This window comes from Medicago sativa, chromosome 2, assembly GCF_051527215.1.
Source record: "Medicago sativa cultivar Bolivia chromosome 2, Bolivia_mono, whole genome shotgun sequence".
NCBI classification, from domain to species: Eukaryota; Viridiplantae; Streptophyta; class Magnoliopsida; order Fabales; family Fabaceae; genus Medicago; species Medicago sativa.
In genome coordinates, this window is record NC_140750.1 from 54672596 (window position 1) to 54690227 (window position 17632).

The following is a 17632-nucleotide window of genomic DNA, read 5'->3' on the forward strand; positions in this document are numbered from 1 at the left end:
GCTGGAGACAAAGTTGAGAGGAAGAGTACAAGTGGATCATGTCAATTCTTGGGACAAGCATTGATTGGATGGTCTTGCAGAAAGCAAAACACCATTGCTCTCTCCACAACTGAAGCTGAGTATGTATCTGCAGCTAGTTGTTGCTCTCAAATTTTATGGGTAAGAAATCAGTTGGAAGATTACTCATTAAGGTACACAAGTGTTCCTATTTTTTGTGATAATACAAGTGCAATTAATCTTTCTAAGAATCCTATTCAGCATTCTAGGTCTAAACATATTGAAATAAAGCATCATTTCATTAGAGACAATGTTCAGAAAAAGAATATTGCATTAAGCTTTGTTGATACTGAAAATCAACTAGCTGACATTTTCACAAAACCCCTTGTTGAGGATAGATTCAATTTTCTTAAAGAAAAATTGTCAATCATGAAAAATCCCAATAAAGATTGATTACAGATCACTAAGGGCCTTAGACTAAACCCCTTGATGTCATCTGATGCAAATCAGATAGATCTATCATAATCAGAACATTCATCAGAATGTTCCTGAGTTCAGAATGTTCCTAAGCTCAGAATGTTCTTGAGTTCAGAATGTTCATCAGGTCAGAATGTTCATATGATCAGAATGTTCATCCTAACATTCATTCAATCAACATTCACAAGTTTTTTCATCTGAGTTTCATCCTTTCAGGATGTCCACAAAACTCAGTTATATTCAAAACTTGATTTCTGGGTCAACTATCTCATGCGTAAGATTCTGTGTTGACTTTCTCCAAAAATCCTTCTATAATCTCAAGCATTTAATGTTTGGTTATAAGAAGATGAGTTTAAGGTTTAATCACCATGTAAAACCTGAACTATCAAATCAACCAATCCCTTCCATTTCCCACAAACGGCTACTTTTTTCTCTCTCTCCTCTGACCGTTACTTTTCTGCAGTTTCATCTTTTCCAATGCAAAACTGCCATCATTTCCTTTCTCTCTTTCTTTTCCTTCTGCACGTTTGGTCTATATAATCAGTAACCACCTCTGATTATTTCACAACTATCTCAATCCAAAACTTCTTTCTTCTCACTCTCAAAACTCACAAACCCTCTGTTTCTCTCTCTCGCTTACGAAGAAAATGGCAAGAACAAAAACCACTTCAAAACTCTCTGATAATGAAGTTCCACAAGTGGAACGTTCTCAATCACCACCACCAAACGCTGCTGCTGGTCAATCCTCTGATCAACAACCACTAAGTGAAACCCCTGTTCACACTGTTCTTCCAGATGTGGTCTATCCTGCTTTTGATCCACCCAAATCCTCAAAATCAAAAGCCTCTAAGAAACCCATCACCAAACCCAGACCTATTCCTACTAGAAGATCATCTAGGATGAAGCATTCATCAAAGGAACCTAAGGTCTCACATGTGAATCTTGTCTCTGACGAAGAGAAGAAGACAGAATCAAGTGATGATGAAAGAGAAGAAGATTCTGAAGAGGATCCAGAAGAAGAAATGGAAATTCCTGAAAAGGAAGAAAAATTGGAAGAAGACTCTGAGCAAACTCTCTCTGAAATAGTGAAATCCATGAGAGTACACTCAAAGAAAGGAAAGAAAGTTGCCACTCCCTCTCCATCAAAAGGAAGTTCATCATCTCAGGAAGATGATGATGAGAATGATGAGGAAGAGTCTGAAGAAAAGACTCCTGAAGAAGAGGAGAAAATTTCTCCTAAAAAGCATGGCAAAGGAAAAGACATTGCTAGAGTTGCTGCTATTCTAAAAGCTCAAAGAGCAGAAAAGATTGCTCTCAGACCAATAAGCAGAACAAAGTATTTTGAGTTTGAAAGCTTGGAGACAAAAGGATGGAACCTGAAGAAGTTCACTGATCCACAAGGCTGGACTAACTTTGTGTCTCTACAAGAACACACATATGAAGGTTTGGTCAGAGAGTTCTACACCAACCTGGTTGTGAAGCAGAAGAAAAAGGAAAATGAGAACTTTCTCATCTCTTCTGTAAAAGGAGTTCAGATCACTATCACTCAAGATTTCCTCTCTAAAGCTTTGAAAATTCCTAATGAAGGTAACAAACTGTTTTCTTGCTCATGGTATAATGATGTTAGGGTTAACCGTAATCAACTCATAGTCAAATACACCAAAGAAAACCGCACTTTTAACTCCACAAATCTAGAAGATATTCCAAAAATCCTTCATAATATGGTTAGGCACACCTTAGTCCCTAAGTGTGGATCTGTTGATGTTATTTCTGATATGGATCTATGCATCATCTACCACCTCTTGACCAAAACCAAATTGAACCTCTGTTTCATCATCATTCAACATATGATAGATTCCTGCTTGGCCATGAAACAAACTGTTGCTGGGTTACCTTATGGGATGCACTTAACCCCCATCTTTCAGAAAGCAAAGGTGCCTCTTGAAGGAGAAAACCGAAAGCTTGATTTCATGAAATTCACATCCAAAACACTAGGTCAGCTACGCATCACCACCTCAAACATGCCATCTTTCACAAACTCTGGCACTTCTGGATCTACTAAGAGATCTACTGCTCAGAAGGTTCAGACAACTAGGAAGAAAAGAAAGGTAGAAGAAATCAGAAATGAACCTCCTAAGAATGCAGAAGTCAGACCTCCCTCTCCACCAGCTTTGGAGTTGTTTTCTCAAGTTTCTCAACTTGCAAAGGAGATAGTTCAAGAAGGAAGCTCTCAGTTCAAAGCCTTGATTGGTGAATCAATGATTGAAGATGATGCTCAGAAGGATGATGATCCATCTCTTCAAAGGGAAGCTGAGAATGTTAAGCAAGCAACTGAGATTCATGAAGGTATATCTCAGATGGCTGGTAAGGAAAACTCTGTTGATCCAAATCAAAGAGTTGAAGAAAATACTGAGAAGATAGCTCAGAATGTTGATGAAGATACTCAGGAAGTGGCAGAAATTTTAGCTTCAAACATGTCTATGGAGAAAGATGTTCAAGTTGAACAAATGGAGTTCACAACTGGGTTTGATCTCAACATTGAAGATGTCAACACTGACTTCAACAATGAAGTGTTCCAAGATGGTCAGGACACCACTCAACATGTTCAGGAACCAGCTGCAGGTCAGAATGTTGAAATCTCTGAAGCTCAGAATGTTGAAATTCCTGCTGAAGATGTTCCAGTCAGTCAGAATGTTCAAATCTCTGCTGGTTTGAATGCATCAAATGAGCCTCTTCTTGCTCAAGTTAGCCAGCTGTCAGCAGATCCAGTGCCTATGGCCTCAGGATCTTTGCCCTCTGCTGAGGTACAGCTCATGGCTCAAACTGGTCAGAATGTTAACCTCTCATCCTCCACAATGGGATCTGTTGCTGGTGCAAGCAACTTTTTGGTTTCTAACCTTCCAACTCCAGACACCATTCCCTCATACACTCCACCACCACCACCAATGAAAACTACCACCACAAGCAAGCTTCCTAATATGGCTGCTCTTTTTGACTCCCTCAATACCTTTGTGTCTGCCAACAAAGAGAAGGCTGAAGCTTCTGATGCTGGTCCACCTGCTGCACCTGCCAAGCCTTCAAGGGCTGAGAAGTTAGCCTCAAGGGCACTCAGGGTCTCCACCAAGACACACAAAATTGTCTGTGCTTTGGCTGATTGAACTGTCAAAGTCCATGCTCCTGGTCTGGCCATTGATCCACCAGTTTTTGATGATCCATCTGTGTTTGAGTCTGAACCATCCTCAGATTCTGGGGATTCAACTCCCTGAATCATTTATCATCCTGATCCCTATCCTTTTTGCAGATGACTAAAGGGGGAGAAGCTTTAGGATTTAAGTCTTAAGTTTTTCTTAGTTTTAGGCCCTAAGTAGGTCTAGTGATCACTAGTTATTGGAGTTAGAAACTTCACTTTTTGCCTGATCACATGCTTTGAATTTCTTTTTGTTTTTGAACCATATATTCATGTAATTGTACTTCATGCTTTACATTAATGAATGATATTGAGTTTGGTTCAAATCTGCATATTTTTTATTTTATGCAATGAATTATGAAATTGAGGGGGAGCTTTTTAAAGTTCTTAAAAACTCTGCATAATGAATTATAAAAATGAGGGGGAGCATTAAAATAAATTTTCAAGCTCTGTTATTCTTCATATATAATCAAAATCCTTAATCCTAAATCATAGGTTTATCATCTTCAAAAAGGGGGAGATTGTTGAGGCAAAATCCCTAATTAATTTTAAAGATAATAAACCAATATGATTAAAGAATTAATGGACTTTGATTAATTCCTTGGTATTTAACTTGTGCTCTTGAGTGTTTTACTAAGACAGGAACAAGGTTTAAATCATACCAAGAATAAAGAAATCAAAGGACATTTGAATTCAAGATCTAACACTGAGGTCAGAAAGTTAGATCAGAATGTTGCTCAGAGATCAGAATGTTCGCACAAGAGATCAGAAGGTTGCTTTTATACAAGCCCAGAATCTCAAGAACATGGATCAAGGTCATGCAAGGCACATGTGACATAAATAAATGTCAAGAGAAGTACTTTTGCATGGATCAATCAAGCAATAAAGGCATATACAAGGATTATGTCAAAAAGGATACTTTATGTTCATTTAAGACTATGAACATTAAAGTCCTAGGAATATTCCACAAGGGAATATCATCCTAGATGTTATATTTACTGCTCTTCATTGTGTTTCACTATTAGGATTTGATTACATCAAATGGTAGTCTTACAAATCATCCTAAGTGAAACAAATGGAACATTCTGATGATCAGAATGTTCAGCTCAGCACAGGCCTACTTTATGAACAGTACAGTAGGTGAAAAGCAAAAGCAAAAGCAAAGCAAATCTATCTTGCTCAATCAGAGATAGACACGTATGAGAGTTGGTACAGAACAAGGACCACACAATCTCTCAAAGCCTGTGTATGAAGATGCAGAATCCCACTATATCCTCCTGCACCAAGTTCCAAGGCAGATCTGGCAACTGAACTTTCTGAAGTATGAAGCAAAGTCCATACTTTGGTTATTGCCCAGAAATTCATATGAAAAGCATATGACACGCCCAGAACTTCATATGTTCATTCATATATGATGAACCCAGATGAAGAACATGATGAACCCAGATGAAGATCATCATGAACGCAACAACATTCTGAAGTTCATCAGAGATCAGAATGTTTGCCCAGAATTTCAAGTAAAAGCTTGTGGGACCCAGGACACATGGCATAACACCATTGGACACCTCACAACGGCTATTTGAGCCCAAGGACTCTATAAATACAGTTCAAAGGCTCAGCATTACTTGCACCATTGCAAAGCATACAAGAAAACAACTTTGATTTTGTTTGAAGCTCTTGCAAACTGAAATTGATCAATCTCTAAGGCTTTCATTACTTAGTGCAAATCAATACTCTTTGTTATCTCTAAGATAACTCCTCTCTCTTCTTCCTCCTCTGTTTGATTCACAAACATTCAACTTCCATACAAATTGTAACTAAGTCTCATCTAGCTTTAGGGGTACTAAAGTGTTAGTTTGAGCAAAGGTTGTAAAAGTCTAAGTGGGTAACTTAGCAAGAAGGTGCAAGCCTGCTGAGGCTTAGAGAATACAGGATTGTAATTGTTCAGGTGAACAAAGATTGTAAGGTGCAGGACTTGAGAGGTTATCTCAAGCATCATAGTGGAAACTCTCACAAGATTGTGAGGAGAGGACTAGCCCACATTGGGTGAACCTCTATAAATCTCTGTGTGTTCTTTCTTTCTTCCTTATACTCTTTAATTTCAGTATACACAACACACACCAACACATTTACTTTATTAATCAGTTTCTGTGTATGAACTTCAGAACGTTCTGAGTTCAGAAAGTTAACTTAACCATTCCAAGTAAACTACTTGAGAATAACCTTTAAGTTTCAGGATAATTTTTAAAGGGTCACAATTCAAACCCCCCCTTTCTTGTGACTATTTTATCTACTTCAATTTATCCATACCATCATACTTTTTTCTCTGCAATTGAAGCAATGACAAGTATAGCGATGCACCAAAACAGTCCTCCTTGCTTGCACCTTCCATCTCCGCTACTCGAATCATGCACCAAGACAATTCGCGATGTGTTCCCTCAAAGATACTTCCATCATCCAAGGTCACTAAATCACCCAATCACTTAACCCTATTCACCAAAACCTCTTCTTCCCTGTGTTCATCGATAACATTCAACACATTTGGCAACAAAAAATCGCATACATTTGTTCTCTCAAGATCCTTCGACAATAACATCAACGAAATTGATGCATTGTAGACCAATCCATTCAATTCCTTGTCCATATAAATCCATTCCAAGATACTCACAAATACAAGATCAAAATTTCCTTGATTCAACAAAAACTCTCATTCACAACATCCACCGGTAATTCCGATAACAACAAAAGCCATTTCTTATTCTCCAATTGCGCTTCATCGGAAAAACAAACGATAACATACTCAAGAAGCTCCACCTATCCACCAAGAGAACATTGGTCAACCTATCAGCAAATAAATCTATCACTTCGCATAGCGAAAGAAACATAATCTCTTCAGATTCAACCTTAAGTGAATGAAGAAGAGGACTTTTGATTTCGAATAAGATCAGAGAATTGGATGGACCGTTGATTCCCTCGGGAAGAACCTGAGGGAAGGAGATGATTAACCGTTTTGATTTGCATTTGAATCAGAAGTTGAAGTTCTAGAAGCTTCACGAGTTTGAAAGCGAGTGCGTTAGGGTAATGAACTTTTTTGATTGTAGAAGTGGTTTTAAGTTCAACTTTTTTTTATTGTGATTATAGGGTTTTGTTGTGTTGTAGAGGTTTATCATCCATCATGGGAGATAGTCAATACTCGTTTTCTCTTACAATTAGACCTTCAGTTGTTCAGATTGAGCATGATTTGACTGCTGTTGGTTTTGTATATTAACAATGAAATGGTGTTTCTTAAAGTACAAGGGGGCGTTTGTTCAAGGTTACAAAAAAATTATACCCAGGATTGATTTTCCTTGGAATATCACACGTCAATTTTATTCCAAAGAATGTTTAACAATTGTGTTTGGTCGATAATTTATTTTGCTAGGAATACTTATTTAAAGAAATGATATAATTATCAAAACACCTTTATCATGTAAGACAAATGTGGCACACATATTGGTTGATATGTGTAGTGGCCTTACCGATTCACACAACAGGCACACTGATTCACATAAAGACACAAAAGGGAAATTGGTATGCTTATCCGTCACTCTGCAAATCATAACCTGAATCCCCCATTTTTTTTTTTTTTTTTGTTTCAACTCCATCCATTCTCTGCTTTTTATACCTTTTCTTTTTGGCGCCGCCAACAACCAACACACTTAAAGATTGATACAAGTGTGAACTACGAAATTTATATAGATAAATAACATCTATACTTACTGAGTTTCAAGTCAGTTGTTAGTAACTGTTACATAGGAAATCTAAACAAAGGGTTTATAGAGATTGGATCAAAATGACTGCTCTTTCTTCAAATCTACTTTTTGATTTTCCATTTATGGGCTGTGCGAGGCGCAGTTTTAATGCCTTCATAGTAATTCGATTCAAGCTTTCCTTTATTCCAAGCTTTGACAAATTCTGCAAACAACTCACGTGCTGACTCTGATAACAGATCAGAGAAAAACACATTCTTCTCTTCTTTCAGCCAGGTAGCAAACTCATTATTCTTAGCAAAATAGTCATCACCGGACAATTCTTGAAAATCCTACATTTGAAATAAAGATATGCCATAAATACCAACAAACCACTAGATAAATAACCTCAACAATCAGAGTTTCTGACTACTTCATATAAATAACAGGATAGTAACATGTCACAATCAACAAGAAATCATGTTCCTTTTTTAATATGTTTGGATTTGCGGTGAGTTTGATAGAATCAAGGCGTGACTGATTTTTCGCAAAAGCTATGCTTTGGAGATTTAACAAAACCACGGTGACACCGTGATTTTGTTAAACTTGCTGTGATTCCAAACATACACGGAGTCTTCAAAATACAGTCTATGAGATGCTAGCTCAATGGACGGAGTTCGAATCCCCTCAAGGATGGTTTGTAAAAATGACCATTAATGTCACCTTACTTAATAAAAATTTCCCTCATCCACAATTTTTCAAAAGAAGTCTTCAAAATAAGAAAAACCTATACTCTTGAACTGTCAGTTGCAGCATGTGGTTCTGAATTGATTTTGTGTTATTTATCTAGATTTTTCTCTGTACAAATAACCTAAAAATATAAACAAATTCAGCAGAAAGGCAACACTGGTAAAACAGGATGGCAGAGTTGAATTAACAAATACTCATATAAATGATTTCCGTAAAAAGAAAATATAACAGCACCAAAAAGGATCGGATACCAAATATTCAGCATGGCAAGAAGTGATAAAAGATTTTTCTTCTGGATGTAGCATTATTAGTAGTAGTATTGGGAGTGGGAACACAACTCACCATGTTTCTTTCACTTTTGCTGCGTTTACTTTTGTGCTTGTCTTTTAACTTCTTATCTGAAATAACAACAGAATGTCAATATAAAAATAAAATATTATAACAACGTAAAAATATAATCTTTCAAAAGAGAATTTATTCTTTTTCCTGCATATGATTATAAAATGTCATTTTATAATCCAATATAACTTCATTTCTATGACTGAATACTTGTTGAGATCTTACATTGACCAGTGATGTGGCCAACGTAATCTTTATAAGGCTTAGACAATCCTTCACTCATTGAGCTAACTTTTGAGGGTGATTTAGACATAAGTCAGATTCTAAGATGGTACCAATGTTTGCAGTCTGGGAGACTCTGCTTCCATATCGGAATCGTAACCTCCTTTATCATAGTACGTCCTAGATTACCTTCAGTGCAGCTACTAGAAGCATATCCCAATCTTAGAAGTTTGGGTTGAACCTAACTTAAGCCAACAAAATTAACTTATAAGGTGAGAACCTAACTTAACCCGACAAAATCGATTTATAAGGTGGGAACCTAACTTAACCCGACAAAATCGACTTATAAGGTGATAGATGCCTCCTAATTATAAAGACATCTCGGACCATATCTCATTGAATGGGGAACTTTCAACAGTCAACACACTACCCTCACGTCCAAGACTGGACATTTGGAGAATGAGTGACCCGATCATGAGTAGCATAACAGATCTTAGATATGTTCTGATAAAAAAAAGGGCAGCCGGTGCACAAAGCTCCCACATACGCAGGGTCTGGCAAGCGGTCCCACCATTTGGTATACTGTAAGCAGCCTTACCCAGTTTTTTACACAAGAGGCTGTTTGCAAGACTTGAACCCATGCCCTTACAACACATACAACTTTACCATTGCGCCAAGGCTCTCCCTTATCTTAGATATGTTCTGATTCTATCTTAAAAATTGAGTTGGACCTAACTCAATCCTACAAAACCGATATGTAAAAAGAAGGATACCTCCTACTTTTAAATACATTTTCAGGTCACATCTCATCCAATATGAGACTCTCCACACCTAGATTTGTCGGGCAACCTATGTGTGTAGTCTTGCAAATTTCACACTTTACATGTCCTATCCTAGAGGCGAAATGGCATGTTGAGCTCAACTATATGACCAAGCAGACCTTATAACAGCGGACTATTATCACTCCTTGAGCTTGCTTTTAGGGTTAGTTAAGCCTGACCCATAATCTATATCCAATCAAACATAAAGCAATCACTAATTTTGCCATGGAGTGAAATGATTGGTTTATGATTTGATACTCAATACACCGATGATTCAAAAGGGAAAGACAGGAATAGGTAACAAGTTGAATTTGCAGTGAAATGGCACAAGACAAGGATGGCTTATAGCCTTATACAGATACTTTGTCCCATTAATTTTGGAAATATATTTTATAAACATGTTATTGTTTACAATGATCAGAAACATTCCTTTCATGTTTTTTCCTTGCTCAAAACCTCAAGCAGTAAACCTAAAAATGATTTATAGGTTATTGCAAGCCTGGATATTCTACATTATAGAACTGGAAAATGATTGCTTAATGTTTTGGTACAAACTTTCTTTTCGCGCATCTATATATATATATATATATATATATATATATATATATATATATATATATATATATATATATATATATATATAAAAGATTCAAGGAAAATGCCAAACATGAATTCTACATTCAATTTTACGCACAATATCAGCATGTCTATTGACTAGATCATTGGAGATCCCAAAACCCCTGCAGTTACTCTACCTAGCCAGTATCCTCTTGATTCCTAGAAGAACTAGCATAGCCTTACAAAAGTTCTAACTCCTAAGACCCTCCATGTCAAACAGAATACTGATAAATCCTTCAGTACCAATGTTCTTTTGTTTAGAATAATTCAGTTAAGTAGAGACATGGTTGTGTTATTATATAAAATAAAGAACCCCAACCTAAAACACTTTGAAAACAACATTGCGTACAAACAAATACAAGTTTAAAGTTACCAATTTACAAATATCTAGGTCGGACATTCTTATCATATTGAGTTATCAAGAGTTATTGTAAACAGTCCAATTAACAAAAATGAAATTCAACGACTTCTAACTAAGTCCTGCAGCTGATACATGATTAATCATTACTAAGTCCCGCAAAGGAACAAAGTAAGATTAAACGCTAAAAAATATTAACCAATTAATCATTACCAACTACTGACATAAGCCCTTTTGAGACTCTTTGGAAAGCTTACAGAAACAATTTATGTATGACTAGCTTATTTCTATAAGTTCTTCAAGATAACTTATAAAAACAAATTATAGCTTGTACTAAAACCATTTGATTTTGTTATAGAAATAAGCACTTAAAGCGTTTAATTCAGCTATTTAACGAACATGTCCTAAGAGTCTGAATCAAATTTAGCTCAATAAATAAATAATCACCTACTACCTTTATCAGATTTATCTCTGGAATGCTTCTTATCCTTTCTTTTCTCTTTCTTTTCCCTCTTTCTGCTCTTCTTTTCCTCATCATCATCATCTACAGTTCTCTTCCTCTTGCTTTTCTTCTCATCTGTCACTCAATTAACACTTAACATTATTAACAATTTATACCAATATCAACATTAGAATTTAGAAAAATCAAATATCCCAATTTTATTTCACTATTTTGAAGAACAAGTGAATCAAATATCACTATTGACTGCAAAAAAGTTCAAATTTTTCTTGAAACCTAATTATTTACTTTTATTCCAATACACAGTAAAAAATGGCAGAATGAAAAGGAAAAATAGAAAAAGAAGAAGAAAAAAAAAAGTACCTTCAGATTCGGATTGCGAAGGATAACTTCTCTTTGATTTTCGATCGCTTCCCATGATCGATCCAAAATTGAAACCAAACAAGTGCTCTGCTAACACAATCACCTGAGGTTCAAGCCTTCAAGGTTTGTTCCCCGAATTTGATTACGGTGGTAAGTTAATCCAATTTACCTACCCATATATATTTTTGGTTTTTTTTTTTAACTGCTTATAAATAAAGTTTCATCACAAAAAAAAAAAAAACTTAAAAAAATTATTGTATACAAAAAAATAAATAAATAATTTATATCCCAATATCAAAGTTTTTAGATGTCTATTTTTTTACATATCACAAACCACCGTTTATATTGGATTTGAATTCTTTTAAAAAATTTACAAACAATTTTAATCTCTGTTGTTTTTTAATGTTGTTTTATCATCTTTAAAAATTCTAAATTTTTTAATTTTAAAAGTTTATGATAAAACTAAAAAAATTCTAATTCCAAAAATTAAATTATGAGCTTATTTTTTAAGAATTTTTTTATAATATTAAATATGTCTAAAGAAAAATCACTTGAAATATATATTGATTTAAAATTTGTCTACCATATCCAATATTGTACATGTTAAACCAACCAAAAGTGGTATATTTGTACAAGTTTCAATGTAAAGTTACTATTTTAAACTTTTTAATATGTATAAATTTGCACATAGAAAAACTCGTTGATTTAATTTAACATAATGAACTAAAACATCTGTTTTATAATATATAAATTTGTGTTTTATAATATATCAATTTGGCTTTTTAAAAAAAACATAATGAACTAAAACAGTTTAAAGAATGTTTTTTTTTCTTAAATTTTTTTAATGACAAATATTTTTTGATAGATGATGAAAAATTTATTTAGTTCTTGATTGAAATGCAAATAAAAATATAAGAAAAATGTATGTATGGTTTGGATGAGAGGATGAAGGAAAAGAGTGGACCTACAAGAAATGCCACGCATGCATTCTCTCTATCTCCTCACTCATCCATCACTTCTCCAATCTCCGTTCCAGAACACACTCCCACCATCTCAACACTATTACCCATTTTTTTCAATTTTAATTTCATTTTCTAAATTTCATTCGCAACCATTTCTTCTTCATTCTTCTATTTCTAACCAACCAAAATGTGTTCTGCTACTGCTACAACACCCTTGTTTTCCACCGATCACCACATTCCCAAATCCTTCACTCGTCTCTGCAAACCCTTTCATTCTAGGGTTCCTACTTCCATTTCCTTCCATTCTTCACGACCTACCTTCTTTGTCAGAGCTACGGTTAGCCTTTCAACCTCAATAATCTTCAAATTTTCATTTTTCTTACTGGGTCTCTGCTTAATAATGCTAAAGTTTAGGTTTTTCTTACCCGGTCTATGCTTAATTATGTTCAAGTTTTCATTTTTATTACTGGGTCTATTATGCTTAGTAATGCTCAAGTTTTCATTTTTATTACTGGGTTTATGCTTAATAGTGTGATAATTTAGTTTTTATTACTGGGTTAAGTATCTGCTTTATATTATAATAATGATCTACTTTAGATTTTTCTTGATTGGTTCTCTGATTAATGAATGATGCTCTAGTTTGGCTGTTTGGGTTTCTCTTACTTGTTTTTGCTTATTTGTGCAATAGCTATTATTCTAAGACATTGTTGGTTGTCCTTGGCAAGAATTTAGTTATGTTTTTGGGTCTTGCCGTTTATTGTTGAATTCTGTTGTGTTCTTTGCCTCTTGAAGGATTAAGGTTTTTTCTTTTTATTTTGCTTTGGGGTTGTTCATTTGAGAGTGCTTAAATCTTATTGATAGGGGAAATTGCTGGTACATGATTGTATTTTGGATAAAGTTGCTACCCTTTGGTTTTTAAGTGCTTAAGGATTCTTGCTATCAGGATAGTTACACGGTACACACGACCTTTTATTAATTGAATTGAATAAACATTCAATTTAGTTCCTAAATTATCACTCTCTCACCAATTTAGTCCCTAAACTATTAAAATCAACTAAAAGGTCCATAAACTATACTCTCAGGGACCAAATTGATGGATGAGAGTATAGTTTAAGGACCTTTTAGTTGATTTTAATAGTTTAGGGACCAAATTGACAAATAGTTTAGGGACTAGGACTAAATTGACATTATATTACAGTGTGTTTGGTTAGGATTTTATTAACGGATGTAAATGGAATTCCTCCTTTTGCTCAACTATTGTTGGAATTGTACAACATCTAATGCAAACAAGCCCTTAGTTTTATGCTCTGTGGCGATGCGACCCTTATTCTTTCGACGGGGGATGAGTTTTTATTTGTTACTCCCTCCGTTTCAAAAAATAAGCAAAATTCACTTTTTAGGTTCATTCATTTAATGATACATCATTAAATGAATGAACCTAAAAAGTGAAATTTGCTTATTTTTTGAAATGGAGGGAGTATGTGTTTAACATGTGTTTTTATAGCGTGTAACAAGTTCAAGCTATAGCCATTAGACCAAGAAGCTATAGAGGAGTAAAAAACTTGATCAATGGTTCACTTAGGATATTGACAGAAGAATTAATTTTAATGACAAGACTGTAATAGCAGTGACAAATTGTCCTCGTGATATCAGTTCTCTGGTTTAACCTCTGATATGCATATTGCTTTCGTCCCATCCATCCTATACTGACTACTGAGTATCCGTTACATGATAAACTTTACTGTGTCAATAACATACTTTCTTTGGTATTTTCGCCTCCTGTTAAATGCACATTAATTTCATGCTTTAGTAAAGGAATTAACTATTTGCTTGCATGTTGAATTGGTGATTAATAATTAATTATCGTCAGCTTGTAATTTCCTGTGCTTCTGATGTATTACAGGTTGTAAAATGGCGATGTCCAAATCAAACTCTACCTCCCAACACTGATACTGGTTTCCAAAAAAAGGTCTTGTATCTAGAATCTATCGGTATTGACTCTTTCTCATTTATTGAAAATCATCCGAAGCTGGTTACTGCGTCACTTGACGATATAAAATCCACAGTGGAATACATTACCGGAATGGATTTCTCTGCAATTGAGTTTCGGCGTTTGGTTGGCATGTGCCCGGAGATTCTTACCACCAAAGTCTCAGACATTATACCCGTCTTCACGTTCCTTCACCGAGAAGTTCGTGTAAGTGGCTCAAATATCAAGCATGTAATAAATCGTCGTCCTCGGTTGATCATTTGCAATGTTGATAAGCAACTTCGTCCTACTATGTACTTCCTCCAAAGTATTGGCATAGAAGAGGTAAACAAGCACACCCATTTGCTATCATGTAGTGTCGAAGACAAGTTTATACCCCGAATCGAATACTTTGAAAATATCGGATTCTCTCGCCGTGACACTACATCGATGTTTCGAAGATTTCCTCAGCTGTTTTGTTATAGTATTAAGAATAATTTGGAGCCTAAATACAATTACTTTGTGGTGGAAATGGGGAGAGATTTGAAGGAGGTGAAAGAATTTCCTCATTATTTCTCATTTAGCTTAGAGAATAGGATTAAGCCTCGACATAAACGGTGTGTAGAAATGGGTGTGTGTTTTCCTCTTCCTTTATTATTAAAGACTAGTGAAGTTGCATTTCAGAATAGATTAGAAGCATTTGTAAATTCTTCAACACCCTTGAAAACATCTCCTTTGTGGTGTGCTGGCCGTGATATTGATCAAGTATAGACTACAATTGCTCTGTATATTTACCTTGTTTTTGTGACTTTTTCTTTTATGGATAGATAATGTTAGGAAGTTAGTGGTTATGTTAGTTTACAGGGATAAGATTTTGAACCTCCTGCTTAAAACTCCTTTGGTGTTCCTTAGCTCAGATTTTGATACCAAAACAACCACTTCACATCACAAAGAATGTTCTTAAACTATCAGAATCGAATGGCAAAGAGACTGTACAGTGCTTAATTGAACACTTGTTGAACTAAGCTATAGAGTACTAACTTTTAATTCGGGCTTAACCAATAATATCTTCTACTGAAGTACTAAGCTCAATCTTTGTCCTGTAAGTTTCAAGCAATATTCATTTTATCATCGGAGGTGTATTCTGGTTTCCATTTTTTAGTCTGAAAGTATATTTCTTTTTTGTGCCACGTGGCATGCAATGATTGGGCCACGTGGCACTCCGTTAACTTTGACTTTTTTTAACGTCTAACTAACAACAGGGACCAAAACTAATTTTTTTTATAAAGTGCAGGACTAAACCCAAACAAATACAAGTGCTGGGACCAAACCCAATGACATAGTTAAACTTTTTTTTATTTTATTTACAACATATATACAAACATATACACTAAAACCAAATGACACCGTATTATGCATAAATTTTATAATGTAAGAACATCTCTCAGTGAATATGTCCCTGGCAAGAATAATTTCTTGATTTGTGAATTCATTTATAATGTAAGAACATTTCTCAGTGAATATGTCCCCGGCAAGAATATAATTTCTTAATTTCTTGATTTGTGAATTCTGTAAATTGAAATAACCTTTTTAAACAATGATATCTTTGATTTGAAATCCTTAAAAGTGCATCAAGAGACCTAAAAATAAAAGTTAAAGAGACTATGAAAAAAGTCTTATATTTGTATGATTTAAAAGCATATTTAAATCCACGTTTATTTGTTCAAAAAAAGAAGGAAAAAAACGAACACTTATGATAATGGATCATGTCTCAGATAACAACCTAAAAATCCAAATGCTTTTATGCTAGTTGTGGTCAATCTGACTTGTATTGCAGCAAAGTTGATTTTATCAAAATGGAGCCAATGGATGCAATTGATATTTATGCAGCCATTGTGATCCACATGGATAAAATCCACACTGCTGCAAGAACCTTCCATATCATATTAAATCTCTTGCTGTCACTCGTTGCTTTTATAGACTATTATCTTTTCTCTGTTTCCAAAACTACCCGGTGTGGGACTATTCTAAGATGTTTACTCTTTGGTTCGCGGTTACACGCTTGCTTAACTCATTTTTGTAGACTCCGCCTTGTTGAAATTCTCCGTTCCAATCTGTTCTTCTCCATAATGTCTTTTCTCCTGATGAAACTATTTACTTTACAGTTATGCATTTTCCATTTCTCCCATTTGTATTGGTTTTCAATCTTATCCATGAATATAATATGACAAAGTGTTAAATCGCGGAAGTGTCTCGATCTTGACATTGTGAAGATTTGTTCCTGATGTGGCCTCAATTGCAGTTGGAGATACATAAAAAACCATGATGTCGTAGCTCAGATGACGGTCATGTACTCTTAAAAAAAACTAGAATATGACTAATGAGGTCTCGTTGTTTCTTGATGATCTGAAGGACGCAACATCGGCAAAATCGGCTGTGATTTCATTCCACAAAGGTTATACAAATTTAAAGGAACAGGGCAACCAGACCTGAGTATACTTCTTGATTTCCTTGGTTAAATGTGGCAAAACTGTTCAGACACCAAGAATATCAGCAGCAGAATCGACAAGTTTTCGATGTTTGTGATTTTGAAGCCAATGAATGTTCACTCAAACAGCAAAAGGATGTCATACATGCAAGTTTTGTCATCTGAAGCAGCGTTTGACACTCTACTATCAGAGTTTGTCAAGAGCAAAGGCTGCACTAAATATTCTGATATAAGATTATTTTTTGTATAGAATTCTTTCTAAATAGTCATTTGCATAAAATCGACGAATCAAAGTATTCAGTTCTACTATATTAAACTTGGATTCCAAGGTATCGAAGTGTATTTTCTTATTAGCTCCCTATTCAACTCTTACAATTACATATCATTAAGTGATTCATAGATATAATATATCATAATTCACAACTGTGGCTGCAAAGCTTATATCGTCTTATTTTTCTAAATTGCTTGAATCAAGATTGTTAATTGAAAGCACTGATGCACACACCGATCAAATACTATTTTGAAGACTTACTAAGTGACCATAATTGAAATAAAAATATATGATTGGAAAAAAGTAAAAAAACGTCAGTTAACTATCACCAATACTTTTTGATAAATAAGATTGTAAATGGTATATGCTGGTTACCATATCACGTGTTGGGTGTTTTCCTACCTCAAATGGATTAGATTAATACATAAACGGTGGAAATTAATTTTTTGTTGTAGGTTTAGGTTTTGGAAAATTTTCGGGTTTGGGTTTGGAGACTGGGAAGTTAATACAATATAAAGATTTAGGAAGGAAGGTTCCGAGAAACAAAACTAATGAAAGCGATTCAACCTCATCCCAAATGTGGAAATGAAGAATTGTTAAGTTTCAATAACTCAATATTTTG

The 17632-nt window shown here is 34.9% G+C and overlaps 2 protein-coding genes and 1 pseudogene across 2 annotated transcripts; 2 read left to right on the plus strand and 1 right to left on the minus strand.

Annotated features, from left to right (window-relative positions):
* The first annotated feature begins 1001 nt into the window (after positions 1 to 1001).
* On the plus strand, positions 1002 to 3740 carry LOC146948979 (uncharacterized; annotated as a pseudogene).
* Positions 3741 to 7366: 3626 nt separating this feature from the next.
* SCI1 (splicing regulatory glutamine/lysine-rich-like protein) lies at positions 7367 to 11469 on the minus strand. The gene is made up of 4 exons (XM_085745107.1): positions 11321 to 11469; positions 10952 to 11074; positions 8482 to 8537; positions 7367 to 7742 (listed from the first exon to the last, which is right to left on the minus strand). The coding sequence occupies exons 1-4, from the start codon at positions 11373 to 11375 to the stop codon at positions 7515 to 7517; spliced, it is 462 nt and encodes a 153-aa protein (XP_085601233.1). The 5' UTR covers positions 11376 to 11469; the 3' UTR covers positions 7367 to 7514.
* Positions 11470 to 12242: 773 nt separating this feature from the next.
* On the plus strand, positions 12243 to 15144 carry EMB3114 (Mitochondrial transcription termination factor family protein). Its single transcript, XM_085745108.1, has 2 exons — positions 12243 to 12619; positions 14186 to 15144. Exons 1-2 carry the CDS (start codon positions 12470 to 12472, stop codon positions 15020 to 15022), a joined length of 987 nt encoding a protein of 328 aa, XP_085601234.1. The 5' UTR covers positions 12243 to 12469; the 3' UTR covers positions 15023 to 15144.
* The last annotated feature ends 2488 nt before the right edge of the window (positions 15145 to 17632 follow it).